This window comes from Haemaphysalis longicornis, unplaced genomic scaffold (genome assembly GCF_048455015.1).
Source record: "Haemaphysalis longicornis isolate Haplotype H1 unplaced genomic scaffold, Haemaphysalis longicornis Haplotype H1 scaffold_9, whole genome shotgun sequence".
Classification (NCBI taxonomy): domain Eukaryota; kingdom Metazoa; phylum Arthropoda; class Arachnida; order Ixodida; family Ixodidae; genus Haemaphysalis; species Haemaphysalis longicornis.
The window spans coordinates 106,947,602-106,966,497 of record NW_027526460.1 but is presented as its reverse complement, the minus strand read 5'-3'; the positions used below and the strand labels follow the sequence as shown (position 1 = coordinate 106,966,497).

At 47.5% G+C, this 18,896-nt stretch overlaps 1 protein-coding gene across 2 annotated transcripts; it reads left to right on the top strand.

The window, feature by feature from the left end:
- The first annotated feature begins 11,262 nt into the window (after positions 1-11,262).
- On the top strand, positions 11,263-18,139 carry LOC144152649 (uncharacterized). Of its 2 annotated transcripts, none has more exons than XM_077684015.1 (3): positions 11,263-11,559; positions 12,531-12,802; positions 17,692-18,139. In XM_077684015.1, the coding sequence occupies exons 1-3, from the start codon at positions 11,372-11,374 to the stop codon at positions 17,796-17,798; spliced, it is 567 nt and encodes a 188-aa protein (XP_077540141.1). In that variant the 5' UTR covers positions 11,263-11,371; the 3' UTR covers positions 17,799-18,139. The 2 variants fall into 2 exon arrangements, with proteins under 2 accessions (XP_077540141.1, XP_077540140.1); XM_077684014.1 differs by having other exon boundaries at positions 12,516-12,802.
- Positions 18,140-18,896: the final 757 nt, after the last annotated feature.

Below are 18,896 nucleotides of genomic sequence, written 5' to 3'. Positions count from 1 at the left end.
AGAGGTGGTGCTAGATGGAGAATTGGCATCACATTTTAAATACTCAAAATTTTATAAATACCAGCCAAACATAGATCAGTAATAAGCGAAGAAGCATGCTCTTCACAAACCTATGATGTCGCCTCAGTTGTATAAAAGAAAACCTGCTGGCCTAATATTGCATGTCTCGTCAGAACTATAGAAAGAAGGCACTGAGAATGAAACGTATTGCTAACGCCGGTCTATTTTAAACGGGAAAGCTGAACCGCCTACAAATAAAAATGGTGTTTGATGTGCTTGAGATAACAACACTTAATGCATCAAGGAAATTGCCAACATCCGCTCTGAGTGTTACAGAATCGAGCTCCACAATTGGTTGTCTCGCGGAGTAGCTCTGCTGGCAGATTTTTGTTTACCGTGGGCTTTCTCTCATTTGTGTACTACATGGTATGCGTGCTACCGAAACATCAAATTGTTTTGTTGTAACGCGTGAGCTACATGAGTATGGTGTTCGCAAACTAAGCGCATTTCGAAGTAAATACTGAAACGCTGCTTACTTCATCCAAAAAGCATTTATTAATTGGTGTCTCATGCAGATTTGAAAGAACTGTCTGTCTGTTTACTCCTGCAAGGAAGAATTTGTGTCCGCGGAAATACACACGGTATTCCGTTTTCGAATTATTGGCCGGGTCATCACACTCGTCCACCGCTAAGAGAGGCGGTGTCGCCCAAAAATAGACGTCACGTCAGTTCTCCAATGTAAGAAAGTAGTTTGCGAGTAAAGGCCATGCTATGTCGGCCAGGGAGCGCAGGGAACAAGTGGGAAGGAAAGAAACTCTGGGGGAAGGTTGGTCAGCTTTTTTAAGCGAGCTCTTAGTGGTTTAGCTTATGAATTATACTGGGACAACGGTAGTGGTGTGCGAGCGAGCAGGGTAATTTAAATCTAGAAAGGACGGAGCTTTTAACAAAGAACCGCCTGGAGAGAAGGTTTACCTGCAGCCGTTTGAAGTAACTACATTATAAAGTTTACGGATGGTGTCACATTTGTTTTATTATAGAACGGTCTAATAGAGCATATTGTAACGATGGTTACGAATGAGGACTGGAAAAGGTTTATTTACAAGGCGAACTTGTGCCCAGAAATGATGCGCTGCTCGTAGACTCAGAGCTGGAACGTCGTCTACCTCCTCTTCTTTACCTCTAGTGCCACTCGTCTTCTTCTTCCTTGCCTTCCACTTGTTCGCTGATGCGTGACGTCAGTTTCCAGTCAACGCGTAATACTCAAACATGTTTCATTACTCCCCCCTCCCGGTAGGCATCGACCCGATGCCGTTAGCACGCCGGGCACGAGGGAACAAAAGAAGTTCACAGAACAAACGGACGGGGGAGGAAACGCAGGTTCACAAGACGGGACCGGAACAAGGAAAAAAAATAAGTGCATGCACAGTAGGTCAACTGGTAGTGTCAAATGTCCGGGCATGGTACGGTTTAAGGCGCACCACGTGAACGACTTCAGCATGTGGCCGCCGTCAAGGGGAAATTGGTGCCTCGCTCTCTGGTAGAACCTCGTAGTTGACGTCTCACACACGGCGGATAACTTTATAGGGCCCGAAGTAGCGCCGAAGTAGCTTCTCTGAAAGCCCGCGGCGGCGAATAGGCGCCCACACCCAAACCAGATCGCTGGGTCGGTATTCCACGAGTCGTCGTCGCAAGTTGTATTGTCGAGCGTCCGTTTTCTGCTGCTTGCGAATGCGGAATCTAGCGAGCTGACGGGCCTCTTCCGCTTTCTGCTTGATGTCGTCAATTTCGGTGCCGGTTATCATGCCGTTGTCGACGGGGAGCATTGCGTCGAGGGTTGTCGTGACTGGGCGGCCAAACACAAGCTCAAACGGCGTAAATCGCGTCGTTTCCTGCACAGCTCTATTATAAGCGAATGTCGCATACGGGAGAATTTCATCCCATGTCTTGTGATTCAGGTCCACATACATAGACAACATGTCAGCTAAGGTTCGGTTAAGACGCTCTGTAAGGCCATTTGTTTGGGGGTGATAGGCAGTCGTCTTGCGGTGAGTAGTGTGCGTTAGGCGTAAGACTTCTTGCAGGAATTCGGCTGTGAAAGAGGTGCCTCTATCGGTCAACACGATGGCAGGCGCACCATGTCGGAGGACGATGTTGCTCAGGAAAAAATTCGCGACCTCTGCAGCGGTTCCACGGGGAAGGGCCTTTGTCTCGGCATAGCGCGTTAAGTAGTCCATGGCCACGATGATGCACTTATTCCCCGAGGCTGATGTCGGGAAGGGGCCAAGTATATCCATTCCGATTTGCCAAAATGGCGCGGCGGGGAGGTCTAGCGGATGGAGTAGGCCTGCTGGTTTTACCGGAGGTGACTTCAGGCGCTGGCAATCACGGCATGTTCTTACGTACTGTTTGACCGATTCTAGCAGTTTTGGCCAGTAGTACTTGCGAATTCGGGCAAACGTGCGGGTGACGCCTAAGTGTCCAGCCATAGGTTCGTCATGGTACGCTTGCAAAATTTCCCTACGTAGTGCTGATGGTACGACGAGCAGGAATTTCTCGTTACTGCCGTCGTAACTCCGCCTATAGAGCACGTTGTTACGTAGACAGTACGAAGCTATTCCCCTACGGAAGGTGCGGGGCGGCACCACGGTGTCATCTCGCAGGTATTCGATACGTGGTCGCAGCTCCGCGTCGGCCAGCTGGCAGTCAGCCATATCCGTGTTGTGGATGATCCCGATGAAGGGAAAGTCCTCGTCCCCTTCGGACGAACCCGCGGAAGCTGGTGCCCGTGACAAATAGTCATCATCGCTGTGCTTGCTTCCGGACTTGTATAAGACCGTGACGTCGTACTCCTGCAGCCTTAAACTCCAACGAGCTAGTCGCCCCGATGGGTCCTTCAAGCTCGCGAGCCAGCAGAGGGCATGGTGGTCGCTCACTGCTTTGAATGGCCTGCCGTACAAATATGGACGAAATTTGCTGATTGCCCAGATGACGGCGACGCATTCCTTCTCGGTCGCCGAATAATTTGTTTCCGCTTTGGAAAGGGCGCGACTCGCATAAGCTATAACTTTTTCTACGCCAGCTTGCCACTGGACAAGGATAGCACCGATTTCCACGTTGCTGGTATCTGTACGAATTTCCGTATCAGCGGCATCATCGAAGTGAGCTAAAACTGGCGCAGTTTGAAGGCGGCTACGCAGCGTGCCAAATGCCTCCTGCTGCTCTTTCCCCCAGAGAAATAGAACGTCATCTTTTGTAAGTCGCGTGAGGGGTTCCGCAATTCTTGAGAAGCCTTCCACAAAGCGCCTGTAGTAGGCACAAAGTCCCAAGAAGCGTCACACGGCCTTCTTATCGGTAGGTCGAGGAAAAGAAGCGACGGCAGTCGGCTTCTCGGGGTCCGACCGAACGCCGGCGGCACTTACAACATGGCCGAGAAATTTAAGCTCCTCGAAGCCCAGGTGACACTTCTCAGGCTTTATTGTTAAATCTGCAGAGCGGATGGCCTCTAGAACACGTCTCAGCCGTGACAGGTGTTCTTCAAACGAGCTAGAGAAGACAGCGACGTCGTCGAGATATAGCAGACACGTCTGCCATTTTAGCCATTTTAACGGTATCCATCATGCGCTGGAACGTTGCCGGCGCAGAGCATAGGCCGAAAGGAAGCACCTTAAATTCGTAGAGGCCGTCCGGTGTCACGAATGCCGTCTTCTCACAGTCCCGTTCATCAACTTCAATTTGCCAATATCCAGATTTCAGGTCCAGGGAAGAGAAAAATTTGGCGTCGCGCAGGCGGTCTAATGTGTCATCAATTCTTGGGAGGGGATAGACGTCGCGTTTTGTCACGCTGTTCAATCTTCGGTAATCCACAGAGAAACGGAGAGTGTTGTCTTTTTTTCGGACGAGCACGACGGGTGAGGCCCATGCACTTTTAGACGGCTGAATAACGTCATCATTCAGCATCTCCTTCCCTTGTTTTTGAATTGCTTCACGCTCCGTTGGGGACACCCTGTAGGGATGCTGATGAACAGGTCGGGCGGATTCGTCCGTTATGATGCGGTGTTTCGCCACGCGAGTCTGGCGAACCTTAGACGTCGTGGCGAAGCAATTAGAAAAATCGCGCACCAGACTCATCAAAGCATCCTTTTGAGTGGCCGAGAGGTTTTGGTTAATTTCGACCAGTAGCATGACGTCAGCTGTCACTGAATCCGGTGGCGCCGTTCCCAGTGTAGCTAGATGCGTGACGTCGACGGCCTCTTTGATGAACGCGATAGTGGTGTTCTTCGCGAGATGTCGACGCTCATTACAAAAATTAGTGAGCAAAACCGATGTGCACCCATTTTTCAGTTCGACAAGTCCCCTCGCTATGCAGATACCCTTATCCAGGAGTAACCTCATGTTTCCTTCGGCTATTCCTTCACAGTCATGGAATGCGTCATTCTTTACTTTGACGAGCACGCTGGTGCGAGCGGGAAGCATGACACTGTCGTCAGCGATGCGTAAAGCCGTGTCGCGTCGGTGCTCGATGCTCCCTCCGATGGCTTGTTTTGTGGAGAAGGTGATAGTGAATTTCTCCAAGTCAATAACCGCGCCGTTTTCTTGTAAGAAGTCCATACCAAGAATTAAACTTTTTGAGCAATCGGGGAGCACGATGAAGGTGCCGATGTATGTGAATCCATGGATCGTGATTCGCGCCGTGCACGTACCCACAGGGGTGATCAAATGGCCTCCTGCAGTACGGATCTGCAAGCCAGCCCAGGGAGTGAGCACCTTCTTCAGCTCTGTGGCCAACGTCTGGCTCATAACGGAATGGTCCGCACCAGTGTCGGCCAACGCAGTAATCTCGCACCTGTCGGTTTGTACAAATACGTCGCATGTCACATGTTCAGTGGCGCAGCTCCCGCTATGCGTTTGGCCAGCCGAATCTCGCAGTTGTCGTCGTCGTCGTCGCAATGAAGGATCTTGATTCATGTCGACGCCAGCGGCCTCACCTCCCGGGGTCGCTGACCTCAGTTTCCCCGTGTTCCAGGGCTGCGAGATGAACGGTCGGTGAAATTCGGGGCAAAGCGTGGGCTGAGGGATCGGCGTTGCATAGGGGATGGCGAACGGGACTCAGAGCGTCGTGGCGTGAAGGCTTCATGGCTTCGGCGAGGTAGTTTTCTATCTCCGGCGGGCGCTCACCATTTCTCGGACGCGGAGCATTCGGTGCGAATCCTCGCAACCCGGCACGACGGTAGGGACATGCACGGAAGACATGTCCTTCCTCTCCGCAGTGGAAACGAAGTGGCCTGTGGTCGGGAGTGCGCCAGAGGTCACTTTTGCGTGGGGGCATTTCCCGCGGGTACGACAGGTTGCTACGAGGCCTGGGGTTGAATAGCGGCTTGGGCGCAATGCTGGCGACGGCCGGGGGTACGTCGTAATAGGGTTGCCGTACGGCGGCTGCGTACGAACACCGCGGTTCTTCAGGCAGCGATTGCTCCGCCGGCTCAGGAATCCGCACCGCTTGCTTCACCTCTTCCCTTATGATCTCAGCGATGGACACTGTCGGAGGTGAAGCTTGATTTGCACGGAGCGCCTGGAGCTCTTCTCACACGATTTTTCTCACCAGTTCGCGAAGGTCGTCGAAGTTGTTCCCCAGCCCTGTCATGCACTTTGCGCTGGAAATGGTGGCATCAGCTCGGTAGTACTGCCGTGACATCAGCTGAAGTGCCCGTTTAGTTGCGGTGGGCTCCTCAATAAACTCGGAGGTCGTGCGTGGAGGGTTCCTCACGAGCCCGTCGAAAATATCCTGCTTCACACCACGCATTAGGTGCCGCACCTTCTTGTCGTCCGCCATGGATGAGTCTGCGCGTCGAAACAAGCGCGCCATGTCTTCTGCGTACATGGCGACAGACTCGTTGGGACGTTGGATCCTCGCGTGTAGTGCAGCCTCAGCTTTCTCTTTGCGGTCGACGCTAACGTAGGTCTTAAGTAGCCGCTGACGGAACTCCTGCCATGTAGACATGTCGGCTTCGTTGTTCTCGAACCACGTTCGGGCCGCTTCCTCCAGGGAGTAATAAACGTTGTTCAGCTTGCGCTGTTCATTCCAGCCGTTGAAGTTGGCGGTACGCTCAAACTGTTCCAGCCAGTCCTCCGCATCTTCGAAGGCTTCCCCGTAGAAAGGCTTAGGTGTGCGAGGTTGCTGGAAGATGTACTGAAGAATCGCCTCATTGGGAGGTGTGAGTGTTGCGCTGGCATCCCGTCTAGTCATCTTGGGTGTCCGACCAAGCAACGGCTCGCACTCCGCAGGTAGTCCTTGCAGGCGGCGACTGGCGCGCTCATGAACAGGAGTGATCGGGATGTTTTTACGGGTGCTGGGCGCGTCCGTAAGACCAGGTATCATTTACCCAGCACCTCCACCACTTCTGTAACTATACGAATGAGGACTGGAAAAGGTTTATTTACAAGGTGAACTTGTGCCCAGAAAATCATGCGCTGCTCGTAGACTCAGAGCTGGAACGTCGTCTACCTCCTCTTCTTTACCTCTAGTCGCACTCGTCGTCTTGTTCCTTGCCTTTCACTTATTCGCTGATGCGTGACGTCAGTTTCCAGTCAACGCGCAATATTCAAGCATGTTTCAATATATTGCTGTCCTCGAACTGCCAAGTGGAGGGTTGCAGCGTGGCATCGTCGCCCCTTTCGTATCAGCCACGGGTTTGATATTGCTTTAATACAAACAATGAAGCTGGTAAGCGCAAGCTGGGATTTTGTATTGTGCGGCTCTGAGATATACCCGCTGCTTTGAAGTTAGCAACCTTCACCCGAAATATGAGTGATCCAAACTACAAATAAAAGGAATATTGTCGCTTTTTAAGCGTGAACCTCATTACCGTTGGTGGAGCCAAAACAAGAGAATTTAACAGCTATTTTCTCTCTCAGTTTTCTACCAATGATTTTTAAGCCAATAGTGAACGCATGATACCGGTTTTAATTTATTGTTTCTTCCTTATGGTGGCAGGAAAGCCAAGGCCCGGATTTTCCTTTATATTTTCTGCGGAAAATTATTTTTGTTGCCAAGCTTTATCTTTCATAACTTTTCAATGGACGTCCAGTTCCTCCCTACTGAAAATATGGCAACGATATCCATACGACATGAATGATATCATAAATATTTCAACGACATGTCTTCGATATCGCAGAGATTTCAATACGATGTCGAACAAGCTTTATGACATGTCATTCACATCGTAAGGATTTCAATGACTTATCGTTGTACTCTGACATCGTAAAGGTTCGATGTCGCAAAGACTTCAACGACATGTCTTTGACATCGGAAGGCCTTCTATGACATGTCGATGTGCTACGATATCATAAAGGTCTGTTATCGCATAGAGTGAAACGACATGTCAAAAACAGATCGACAACACCTTCATGATATAAAATTTCAACGATGAGTCGTAGAATTTCTGCAGTATGTCTTCAAGGTAGTCTTACGACGTGTGACATATCGCACAAATTAGCCCAGTGTGACCTGTGGTTTCTGTAACATATTGCAGACAACATATATTCTGCCTCGTCAGCACTGGCAAAAAGTACAGTACAAAATAAAGTACATTACAAACGCTGACACTTTGCACTCTCGAGTTTACTTACACAAAATTCAAATTCTTTAACCTGTTATTCTCTAATGTTTCTACAGGGTGCATAATTCAAACTCGGTCATTTAGTTAATTCATAAATTGCACTGATCCACACTAGAAAATATCTGCTGCTTCATTACCACCTGCTCAAAATATGTGTCCAAATATCCCTAAGCAGTAGAAAATTTAATGTAAGAATGTCAAGACCTCAAAAAAGAATGTTTTGCTACTAAACAAACGTTCGAAATAAAGCAAAGCGTTAGTGTAGAGCATTGTTCTTAGCCCTACTCAGTATTCAAAGACCGTATTAACTTTGGTCATTTTCAAAACTGTCATTTTTGACGTGACCCAATTTGTTGAAAATGACCAATCTTGTTATATAGGCCCTGAAAGTTCTGGTCAGCAGTAGAAGACGAATTAACTAGTTGTGGACTTTTCACCTCTGTTTTCAGTTGGTTTTGTTTGTTTAGCCTTCAAAATGCTGAAAAATGTCATTAAAATCTATGTCCAAACATAAAGTGCACTTTTGTCTTCGCCAGAGTGATATTTATGATGACTTCTGCCCATTCAACAAACTTACAATGTCCCGTCAAGTTTGCAACAACGAGAATTGACTATGTGCAAAGTAGGTCATTGAATACAGCATTTTTTTGCTATATTAACAAAAATTAAAGATACTGAACGACTGCACTTTTTCATCTTCATGGATAACGTTGTTGGCTCTTCGTAATGAGGGCTTCGTAGTAAATTGCAGTGCTTAAGTTCCTATTGCCCTCGTTTTTGTTCTTGGCCATGTGTTCATCTGTGCTTGTCAGCAACTGGTACAGCCTGCTTGTAAATGGCACGGTACAACCCCCCCTCCACTCTATTTTTTTCCTGTTGCATCTCTTAGTCATAGTCATTTTCATAGTTTTGTTCTCACAGAGCGTTTGTCAACCCGGTGGTGTGCATGGCTAGACATAAAGGTGGATATGTTTCTTAGGCACGTTCTCTTTTGCGATATTGCTGTACCCGTTGACAACTGCATACAGATTTCTGGTGAATGGCGCCGTAGATTCCCCAGTGCACACCGGGGCGCACCGGTGCGCCTCTTCATCCTCGATCAACTGTGCTAGTGTGTACCATCCGTCCTCCATAAACCGGGCCACACCGTCGCGGGGCAGTTTTTGGCTGCCCCGCCGCACACTGAGGTAGTCGACGGGGCTCCGGGGTGCAATCACAAGATACATTGCGAACAACACTGGAGAAGCGGCTTCCTCCACCATCTGCTGCAGCGACGGTGGTGATGGCGCATCGGTGCACTTGTGTGAAGGTGGACGGAGCTGTATGTTGTTGCAGACAAGGATGACTTGCTTGCGAAACCATTGGGCAATGATGTGACGGGCTCCGCACGGAATCAACAACGGCCAGAGATTGTAAATGAAGTCGTGAACTTCGTGTACTGCAAAGAAGGCTGCATGAATTGCAAGCCAGTTGGAGATTTGCATCGGCTTCGTTCGATTGAATTGTCATGAACAGTCACTGGGGTGCCTAGACCATCAAGCGGAAGGGTGGACAGAAACAGGCACTCATATTATGGCTCTAACGAAGATGAGAAGCAGCTCGTATGAAGCTGTTTATTGGAAGCGGTGAAAGTGCATTGTTGCGCGTGTGTGACGGATATGGGTTTAATGTACACATAATCATTGCCCTTCAATAAATATCATTTTCTAGTAGCGCTGTGTCACGTACATTATGCTGCTGTATTGCCACTTGTGAACATTTTTATGCGTTGCTTTCTTAGCTTAAGAGATGGTGCTTGGGTAGAATTGCTCAGTTTGTCCTCGATCAACGCTCCGTGCCAGGTGCACACCGTCACTTGGCACTGTGTTTGCACCGGTTTTGGGGGCAACCCCGGTGCATGCTTATTGAGGACGTTATATGTTGACAACCGACCAAAACTAAAAAGCACCATTTATCATTTTCAGTGAAATTGACACCCCTTGTTCCTTCAGGGAAACGTTTTTAAGGACCTTACTGGAAGATGCACAAATTGAGTTCAAACAAGGGTTCATCCAGAATTTCGCTTTTGGGGGGTTGTCCAAATTCTCCTCATGGGGTGTTGGGGGGATTTTGAGTGGGGAGGGGGCATTGAAGAAATCCCTGTTTAAACTTTACAATGCTCCAATAGGAATTAGAGTATTTAAAAACAGCTGCTGATGGGACATGCTTAATCCATAAAAGCACTGGGGTGAATTAGCTACATAACAAGCTGGGGCTTCAGCATTTTTTTTTTTTAGTGAAGCGTACCATGTACAGCCAAACTGTTCACTGTGAAGTATTTGTTTCTTTATAACAGCACGTTGCGCCGTATCCTCCAAAACAGTGTATGACAGACGCTAGTGTATGACAGACGCTAGACGTACACATTTGTGCCCTGACTGTCCACACTGTATTTTCCCTTTTTTTTTTTGTAAGTAACAGTCAGAAGCCCTACCAAACAACGATGTCAAGACATGCTTTGGCTCATACCAAGGCAAGCACAGTTTATTGCTGCAGCCTTGGTTGCTTTTCTTAAGCGACAAACTCAATCGGCTGTGCAGATGTATTTCAGGGCGTGTAGGCAGGGATTCTATCTTCTATTTTCACACGGGCCGCTGGGAGCGGCCTGTAACATTCTTTTCGCTCGTCGCTGCCGCACACTGTACCTGTTTGCTGTACCTATCACGGTTTTCGCGTCGTTCGTCGCTTCGGTTGCTTTCTTATGTTGCGCCTTGAGCTATCCCCACGTACAACTACCTCAGAGGTTTTCGCTGCTGTCAGCAGTCGTTTTACACAACAGGTTTGCTGTCATTAATTGTCGTATTAGCATGATGTGGCTTGTCTGCAAGATCGGTGCGTGACAAACAAGCGTTACCAAACTAGTGGCGTATTTCATTTCATTCGTGGCTACCGTCGCTTGCATGGAAGAGATCGGGGATGATCTGCGATAGCTTTGCTTGGGTCAAATAAGGGAGCTTTGGCTAAATCGCTAGTAACACTAGCATAGTCGGCCTTGTCAGCAAGATCGGATCTAGAGAAGCAAGCGCTATAACTGCCGAAATGTCTAAACTATAGTCAAAACAATACACACGCAACAATATCCGTTGACACCTCGATAATTATACTACATTCTTAACTTCACTCGAAACAAGCTGCTAAAATAGTGCAGTGGTAGAATGCTCGCCTGGCGTTTTGATAGTCGTTAGTTCGAATCTCGGCGAAAACTTTTTTTGTTTTTTTTTGTTTGTGAGGAATTTAATAGCTTTTTTTTTTACAAGGGTAAGCGCTTGTTCTTTACTTCCAATCACGTCAACGTTGGCGATTTGTTCCGTCTCTTTCTCTAAAAAAGGAAAAGAAACCGCCGAGAATTAACCGGAATAAAGGCCGTCAAAACTATCGAAACTACTTTAACATCATCAGTGTAAATATGTCAGGGTTATTCATTACTATGTACTTCTGCGTATGAAAACCTCAATTCGAAGATATAAACTTGTTATAGCTTTCAGAAAGGGAAAGAGTATCGTCAAACGTAGAGGTGCTGCTTTCGTCACGACTTTCGTCAAACGTAGAGGTGCTGCTATTGCAGCCTGGCAACTATGTCTCACATTGTGTGTGCGTTTGTGAGAATTCCGCGTTTGTGCTGTGCTATGCTGTGCTTAGAGTTGCTGGCGGGCATTTCTTCAGTTTTATCTGCAGATTTCCATTTGAAATCATACTTATAGAAGTTTTATTACGCGATGTCAGTCCTTCCAATCTACGCATGTGTTGAAAACACGGGCACTGGAAGAACGATCATCGCCGCCCGCCTCAAAAGACTGCGCGTCAAAAGTGGATGGCATTTCTTCCGAACAAAGTGTATTGGTGTTCGCAAAGTGAAGACAACAGTGAAGAAGGATTTTACGTTGGAAACATCGTTTCTGCTAGGGTAAGTAGGCATGTTTTATAAATCTGTACTTGTTTGGAACGGTTTCTGGTGTTTATGGGTCAGCGGTTCACTAAACCCCCATCTCATTTTCTCTGAAATCCTAGGGGGACTTGCGTACTTGCTGGGCGACCTGGATTTACCTGTCCACGGTTTCTGCGGCAGTCAGCATCAAATTACGCGTAAGCTAGACCTTAACTACGGCGCTCGTGCTATAGTAGAGGGCTGCTAATTATTTGACATAACGCGAGGTTCTTTAACACCTATGCGTTTTTGCGTTATGTGTCTACCAAAATCTGCGTTCGCGACTGCAGATCCCGTCGAAATTTCGCGTGAGCGGCACAACGCTGTGATCAGTACACACTCGTGAATGCCTGCGGTATACGATGAAGTAACGTGGACAGGAGGTGCCCTGGAAGTACATGCGAAAAAGCGGGCACTTGATTCCGTAGGAGCAGCTCGCGGGAACTGTGGGGCTCCATATTAGAGGCATCTGCATTGTTGTAAATTAGTGATGAAAGTTAAGCGAGTTGTCAACTTCCTAATATCCCGAAATTGCAGGCCATACAGAGACTAACAAGGAAACTGTAGGCTCGCACTCTACTCGATTTATATTGGAGAATCGAACTTGCAAAGACAAGCTAGGCAATGCAATAGAGGATCCTCAACAAGCACACACTAGTCCCTATTGAAAGCTATGGACCCAGATAAGCTGCTAGCATGCGTTCAATGCAAATTAGCGTAGCGGTAAGCTTTGGATATATCATGAATACCCCAATCGCATTACTAGCGTGTCTAATAAACACATCCTTAGTGTGACCTAAATTTCACTTTGGATGTTGCTGGAATGTTCTTATTATTGCCTTGAAGGTTAATGTCCTTAAAAATCCGCTTGGTGTAAGCATTTGATCTTTGCGTGGCCTTCTCTTGCATTTCAACTACTGTCTGTGCACTCACAGCTCGTGTACCTTCAGGTGCTGCTTCTGGCTGTCCTGGGTCGGCTGCCTGTCAGTCCAGTTCCAAAGGCTTCGCCAGGGCCTCCCCTGGCCAACCAACACTCCACCTGCTGGACCTAAGCTGCGGCCGGCCTTCCCTTGGTGCTCCATATGCTTCGCCACCAGGAAAAGCCATTCCTTCGTCTGTCACCTGGCACCAAGTCACTCGGCACACCCCTTCAAACGCACGTCATTTCCTCGGCCCCAGGCACTACTGCCATTCAGCGTACCCACCGATTATGTACTTGCAGGTTAGTTATTGCACGTTGTGCAAACTTCCATTGTCATGAAGTATACCTGTTAGCAGTGTTGTAGCCTCTGGTTACTGGAAACATTTTTGTTAAGCAGTGCTGTGCATTTTAAGCATGTTATTGCTTAGTGGGGATATTTAAGAGAATCTGGAGGTGCAGGAAGAGAAATCGAACTTTGTTTAAAGGGTTAATTCGCATGGAATCAAGCCACGCAATCCTTTTAAAATGTTTCTATATGGCGGAAATGAGTGTTTGACGGCCAGATAGGGGGGTCCCAAACACAACATGTTCGCTTGTGACTGTAAATTTCCACCTACGATTGGCGGTTAGCTGGCATTTCTTGCAGGTGGCGCTGTTGCAGCGAGCAGGTCCCTCTAGCTTGCGCAGAAAAGGCTTAGCATCGTCGCAGTTATTCAGTCACCACTTTACGAAGCTGAGCTGATGACGATTACCAGCGCAATCTTTCAGTGCACTATTTCCTGCTTTCATGCATTTGTAAACTGATTTCCAGCAATAGTCCCCCTCTGGCGGGCAGTGACAAGTTTTAACTGCTGCGGTTCATGCCATATCGCGTATACACTGCACATCGAGGTCCTTGTCGACCGTGCAGGCAGAGGCTTGCCGCGGTCACGCTTGTAGCGGCGATTCCACCTGCAGAGACTCTCCGTGTTTTTCGGTGTTATTCATACTTTGCAAACAATGAATTATATCCACAAACTCAGCTAAGCTCGTGTAATGGATGGCGACGATCGACATTTGTTCCTCCAAAGATAGCTGCGCTGTAGTGCCGTTCGGCGGAACCGCCGAAACATGCACTCGCATTTCCCCCATAGCTGGGAACGCTGATTAAGTGCAGATTTTAGGAAAGCCACCAAAAGCAACGCTGTAGTGTTCAGCACCAGCTTTGCCATGAAGGCTGCGTCAGAGTCGCAAAGTTACGTCAGAGTGTGTGAGAATGGCGACAAGGATTGACAGGTAAACAAGGAAAGAAGCGAAGACCTTTCTTGCACTTTTGTGCTACATTCGCTTTACGCAGAGGTGTTATATTTGGTATACGTTGTCGTGAACATGTTGTCTAGCAATTTTGTATTTGAAACGACTGCCTTCGGAAGCCTATTTAATGCCCCTTTAATTTAACGTCTGCTAATAACTGTACTTCTTTTGCCCCCATTAATTTTGGTGTCGTCCAAGGCAGTGTGCTTGGTCCTCTACGTTTTAAATCTATTTTTATCATCTTCCATGTTGCATATCTTCCCGTGCACATCTCTTCGCAGACGATGTTGCAGTTTATCACACAATCTCTTTCGACAACCACCATCAATGCTGTCAAACTGATTAAAGCACTTCTCTGGGCTAGTTCATATCACGCTTGGGTTAGATAAATGCGCTGCTTAGGCTTACGATACAAGGATGGAGACAAAGAAACACACAACGCAAATGGGTAAGTGCAAACAAGCAACTATTTGTTCTTTGGAACGCCTCCAACAGCTTTACAGAAAAGAGAAGAAACAAACACTAAATAAAGAACGAGGAGGGGGGGGGGGGAGGTGGAGATTTAAGGCCAGAAATGAGACGACGAAATACAGAAATTTTGACTCTGAACTATTCAAGTGGAATGCGCAGAAGCCTAATCATCAGAACCTTCTGCGCACACCCGGATTTACAGGGGCCAAGGTGCATCTATTAAAAGGACAGTTTTGCAACAACCTTAAGACTATGACGCGTGCTCACGTATTCTCCGAATATGCCTGATCCCATGAAACTGAACTTCACAATTTTCCTTTTCTGCAGCTTGGGTGATCTGAACAAAACCTCGGTCTGCTCAAATAAAACCTTCTATCCACACACTTTGCAGTGTGCGGCCAAGTTTCCAGGCCCGCTCGTCCGCTCACCTGTGTAGCGGGTGCTCCCTGAGCCTGGTGTTTACGCACCTGCCTGGGTGTCCAATACAGCTTTTTTTGCAGTTCAAGGGGATGCGGTAGACAGTGCCAACAGAGCATTCAACAAATTTTGTTTTCTGCTTTGTGTCACACTCATATTTTCGCGCCGTGTTTCCATCCTGATTAACCCTCTTACAAAGCCCTTTAATTTGATGGGGGCTAAGAAAACGACTCCAGCTTCTCGCTTTGCTTTTAGCTTCTTTATCTTGTGTATGTACAGGCTAACTTTCTTTCTCTGCTGTTCTTTGGGCCCTTGCTTGGCTTTACCCCCTTCAGCACTTCTAGGCAGTGGACACAAGAACTTGTGTGGGAAACCCACTAGACCTTAAGCGTGCCCACTGTTACAGTTACAGGACTTTTTTTAGGGCTTGAAGGAAACAGCCTGCAGCAATGCTTCTCTTTACTAGCTTTTTGCCATACTTGAGCACTTTCACACTGCATTTGAGGGGTTACAGTTCAAACATGAGACACCTGACAGCGGTAGGCTGCGGTATTTAGACATTCAAATCCATGTTGGAGCATCCAACACGTGCGGGTCTTACCAAAGGGGGGGGGGGAGGGAAGGGGGGGTACCTACGCTTCCTTTGACTCTGGACATCCAAAGCTAGCAAAGAGAAGCATTGCTGCAGGCTGTTTCCTCCAAGCCCTAAAAAAAGTCCTTTAACACAAGTTAAAGAAGCTAAAAGCGTAGCGAGAAGCTGGAGTCGTTTTCTCGGCCCCCATCAAATTAAAGGGCTTTGTAAGAGGGTTAATCAGGATGGAAACACAGCGCGAAAATATCAGTGTGTGACACAAAGCAGAAAACAAAATTTGTTGAATGCTCAGTTGGCACTGTCTACCGCATCCCCTTGAACTGCAAAAAAAGCTGTATTGGACACCCAGGCAGGTGCTTAAACACCAGGCTCAGGGAGCACCCGCTACACAGGTGAGCGGACGAGCGGGCCTGGAAACTTGGCCGCACACTGCAAAGTGTGTGGATAGAAGGCTTTATTTGAGCAGACCGAGGTTTTGTTCAGATCACCCAAGCTGCAGAAAAGGAAAATTGTGAAGTCCAGTTTCATGGGATCAGGCACATTGGGAGAATACGTGAGCACGCGTCATAGTCTTAAGGTTGTTGCAAAACTGTCCTTTTATAAGATGCACCTTGGCCCCTGTAAATCCGGGTGTGCGCAGAAGGTTCTGATGATTAGGCTTCTGCGCATTCAACTTGAATAGTTCAGAGTCAAAATTTCTGTATTTCGTCGTCTCATTTCTGGCCTTAAATTTCCTCCTCCTCCTCCCCCCCCCCCCCGCCCTATTTTTTTAGTGTTTGTTTCTTCTCTTTTCTGTAAAGCTGTTGGAGGCGTTCCAAAGAATAAATAGTTGTTTGTTTGCACTTACCCATTTGCGTTGTGTGTTTCTTCGTGGTAAGAGCATTGCGTAATTGTTGCTCACAGAAGAACTGCACATTTGAGGCTAGAGGTGATGAATGAAGCATAACCTCTAGCTCCTGATGAACAACTCTTTCCACAATTTGATAAGGAGCTCCTTTTGTTGCCTTCACCATTTTTGTAATTCTTCTATTTCCCGTCTCAAAGGGAAAGACGGAGAAAGCCGATAACGGTCCTAAATTTTCCACACACTTTCCGAGATGCAACAACTGGTGCACGTTAAAGGTCATAAAACATTCTCCATACAGTCCTTCGGCTCTTGCCACGAACACTTGAAGCAGGTGTCCTAGAAGAACAATACATTTAGCTATAGATTGTAAGCTTTAACACGATCCGAATTTTCATGAGAAGGAGGGTCATATGCGATGCAATTCCTTTATTTTTGGGAGCTGTGACGAATTCCCAGCAATAGCTTCTAATTTTAAATGCAAAGTTATTTGATGTCTTCGAGACTGCAATGGTTTGTTTCAGCCACCATCTAGTGTCATCAAATACTCACTCAACTTAATCCAGCGAGAAGTCGCTGCAAACATTAGGCTCATATATCGGGCCCTTGCCTCTGATACATGTTGGTTTTGCCTCCCATTATTTCACTGTTGCGGTTTTTGTGAATTGCGTTATGGCCAAAGGGGCAGAGCTGGCCCAATAATACTAAGGAGATGAGAGGTGGTTATGAAATGCTCCATCACCGTTTCACTGTTTGTCACTCAAGCAGTGCAGGAAAGCCCAAGTGGAGAGAACTCGTTCGTAATTTTCAAATGGTTTTATTCGAACAAAATGGAAATTTGGGCGAGTTGGTACAAATTCATGATGAAATGTAACAGCGCAATAAACAACGAGGGACAGAGAAGCGCCCGTCTTGTGAATTTTCTTCTGTGTCCCTCATCGTTTATTGTTGTTACATTTCACTAGGTCTTATTCGGTTTGAGTTGAAATGAAATATTGCATTATTTGATTCAATTGTTATATTGTAGTTGCGAATTCTTGCACATTATTAAAGATCAGGGATAGGGGAAAAATAAACAATATTGTGAATGCACTGTTCTCACAACATAGCATCCACATAAACTCGTGAGGCAAGTGCCATGTCCAAGTGGTGGTCCGTGCTCAATAAAAGATGTGCTGGTATAGGCTTGCGCCTCGTACCTTAGCATCAGCCTGCAGCCATGCTGTGAGCTCAAGCTCATGAAGATTAAGGGAAACATGGCTTTTTTTAGGTGCCCCTCCCCACACCTTTCTCCACTGTGCTAGCACAATAATAAAGGACACATCTCCAAATGTGACGAATCTTGCATTTAAGTGTGGGCCAACGATGTTTGGTGGTCATAGCATTGTGTGTTAGCACAGCTTCTGCAGTTGTGAAGAGTAGCCTCATTTGACCATGGAAAGTCTTCACAGGTGGTACAACTAACTGAGCATGTATGTAATATCGCTTGATTAATGGGTGAGACACCAAAAGGTTCACGTGCACCCTCTAAACACATGTTCTCTGCTCCCTCTCTTTTTCCATTTTGTGCAGGTGCCCATGGTTACTTCATGAAACACCGGAACAGTGAAGCTACCACGGAGAAGCGGCTTAAAGCATTTAACGGATATGTGGCCAACCTGCTGCGGGACATGAAATAAAAGGGAAAAGGCAGCAGCTTCCAAGTATTCTGTTGCGTATTCTACTGTGCAAGGATCTAAGCACATTCACAGCACAATATCAACACCTGCGCATTTAACGCTTGTATGACACGCACACATCGAATACATATTGTCGCTCACCCCACCGAAATCTGTACGATAAACTCGAACGACATCGCTTGCAACGATCCGACTTGTATGATCCAACGTATACGATGAGCTACTACGATGAGCTTTTACGATATCTCAATGATATCGTTGAAGCCTATGATATCATTCACCTTACGATCCCATAATCTCGTATACGAGTTATCGTTCATATATCGTTTGATTTTTTTCAGTAGGGCTATTATACCCCACCTACTCATTACGAATTGGCGGCAGCGGCAGCGACGAAGAAGCAGCATCTCAAGCCACATTCACTGATATTGCAGATACGCCACGACACCGACTGTCCGGGAAAGTGCGCACTGCTGGCACTACGGAGCTGCACGGACCTTCCTGGACTGTACCTTTCTGCACCGCCACGACTGACACGGAGCGCTGACTTCGATGGTGAAGGCTAAAAAATATGGCGGAACAGAACTGGATGGTCACATTGGCGGCAGCGGCATCGACGAAGAAGCAGCATCTCAAGCCGCATTCACTGATATTGCAGATACGCCACGACACCGACTGTCCGGGCACGTGCGCACTGCTGGCACTACGGAGCTGCGCGGACCTTCCTGGACTGTATCTTTCTGCGCCACCCCGATTGACACGGAGCGCTGACTTCGATGGTGAAGGCTACAAATATGGCGGAACAGAACTGGATGGTCACATTGGCGGCAGCGGCATCGACGAAGAAGCAGCATCTCAAGCCGCATTCACTGATATTGCAGATACGCCACGACACCGACTGTCCGAGCACGTGCGCACTGCTGGCACTACGGAGCTGTGCGGACCTTCCTGGACTGTACCTTTCTGCGCCGCCACGACTGACACGGAGCGCTGACTTCGACGGTGAAGGCTACAAATACGGCGGAACAGAACTGGATGGTGACATTGGTGGCAGCGGCAGCGACGAAGAAGCAGCATCTGAAGCCACATTCACTGATA

Bases quoted from the DNA above. Each gene is read 5' to 3' on its own strand.
- LOC144152649 (XM_077684014.1), top strand. From the start codon at position 11,372: ATGTCAGTCCTTCCAATCTACGCATGTGTTGAAAACACGGGCACTGGA. The intron at 11,560-12,515 runs GTAAGTAGGCAT...GTGCACTCACAG, and splicing joins GAAACATCGTTTCTGCTAGG to CTCGTGTACCTTCAGGTGCT. The intron at 12,803-17,691 runs GTTAGTTATTGC...CATTTTGTGCAG, and splicing joins CACCGATTATGTACTTGCAG to GTGCCCATGGTTACTTCATG.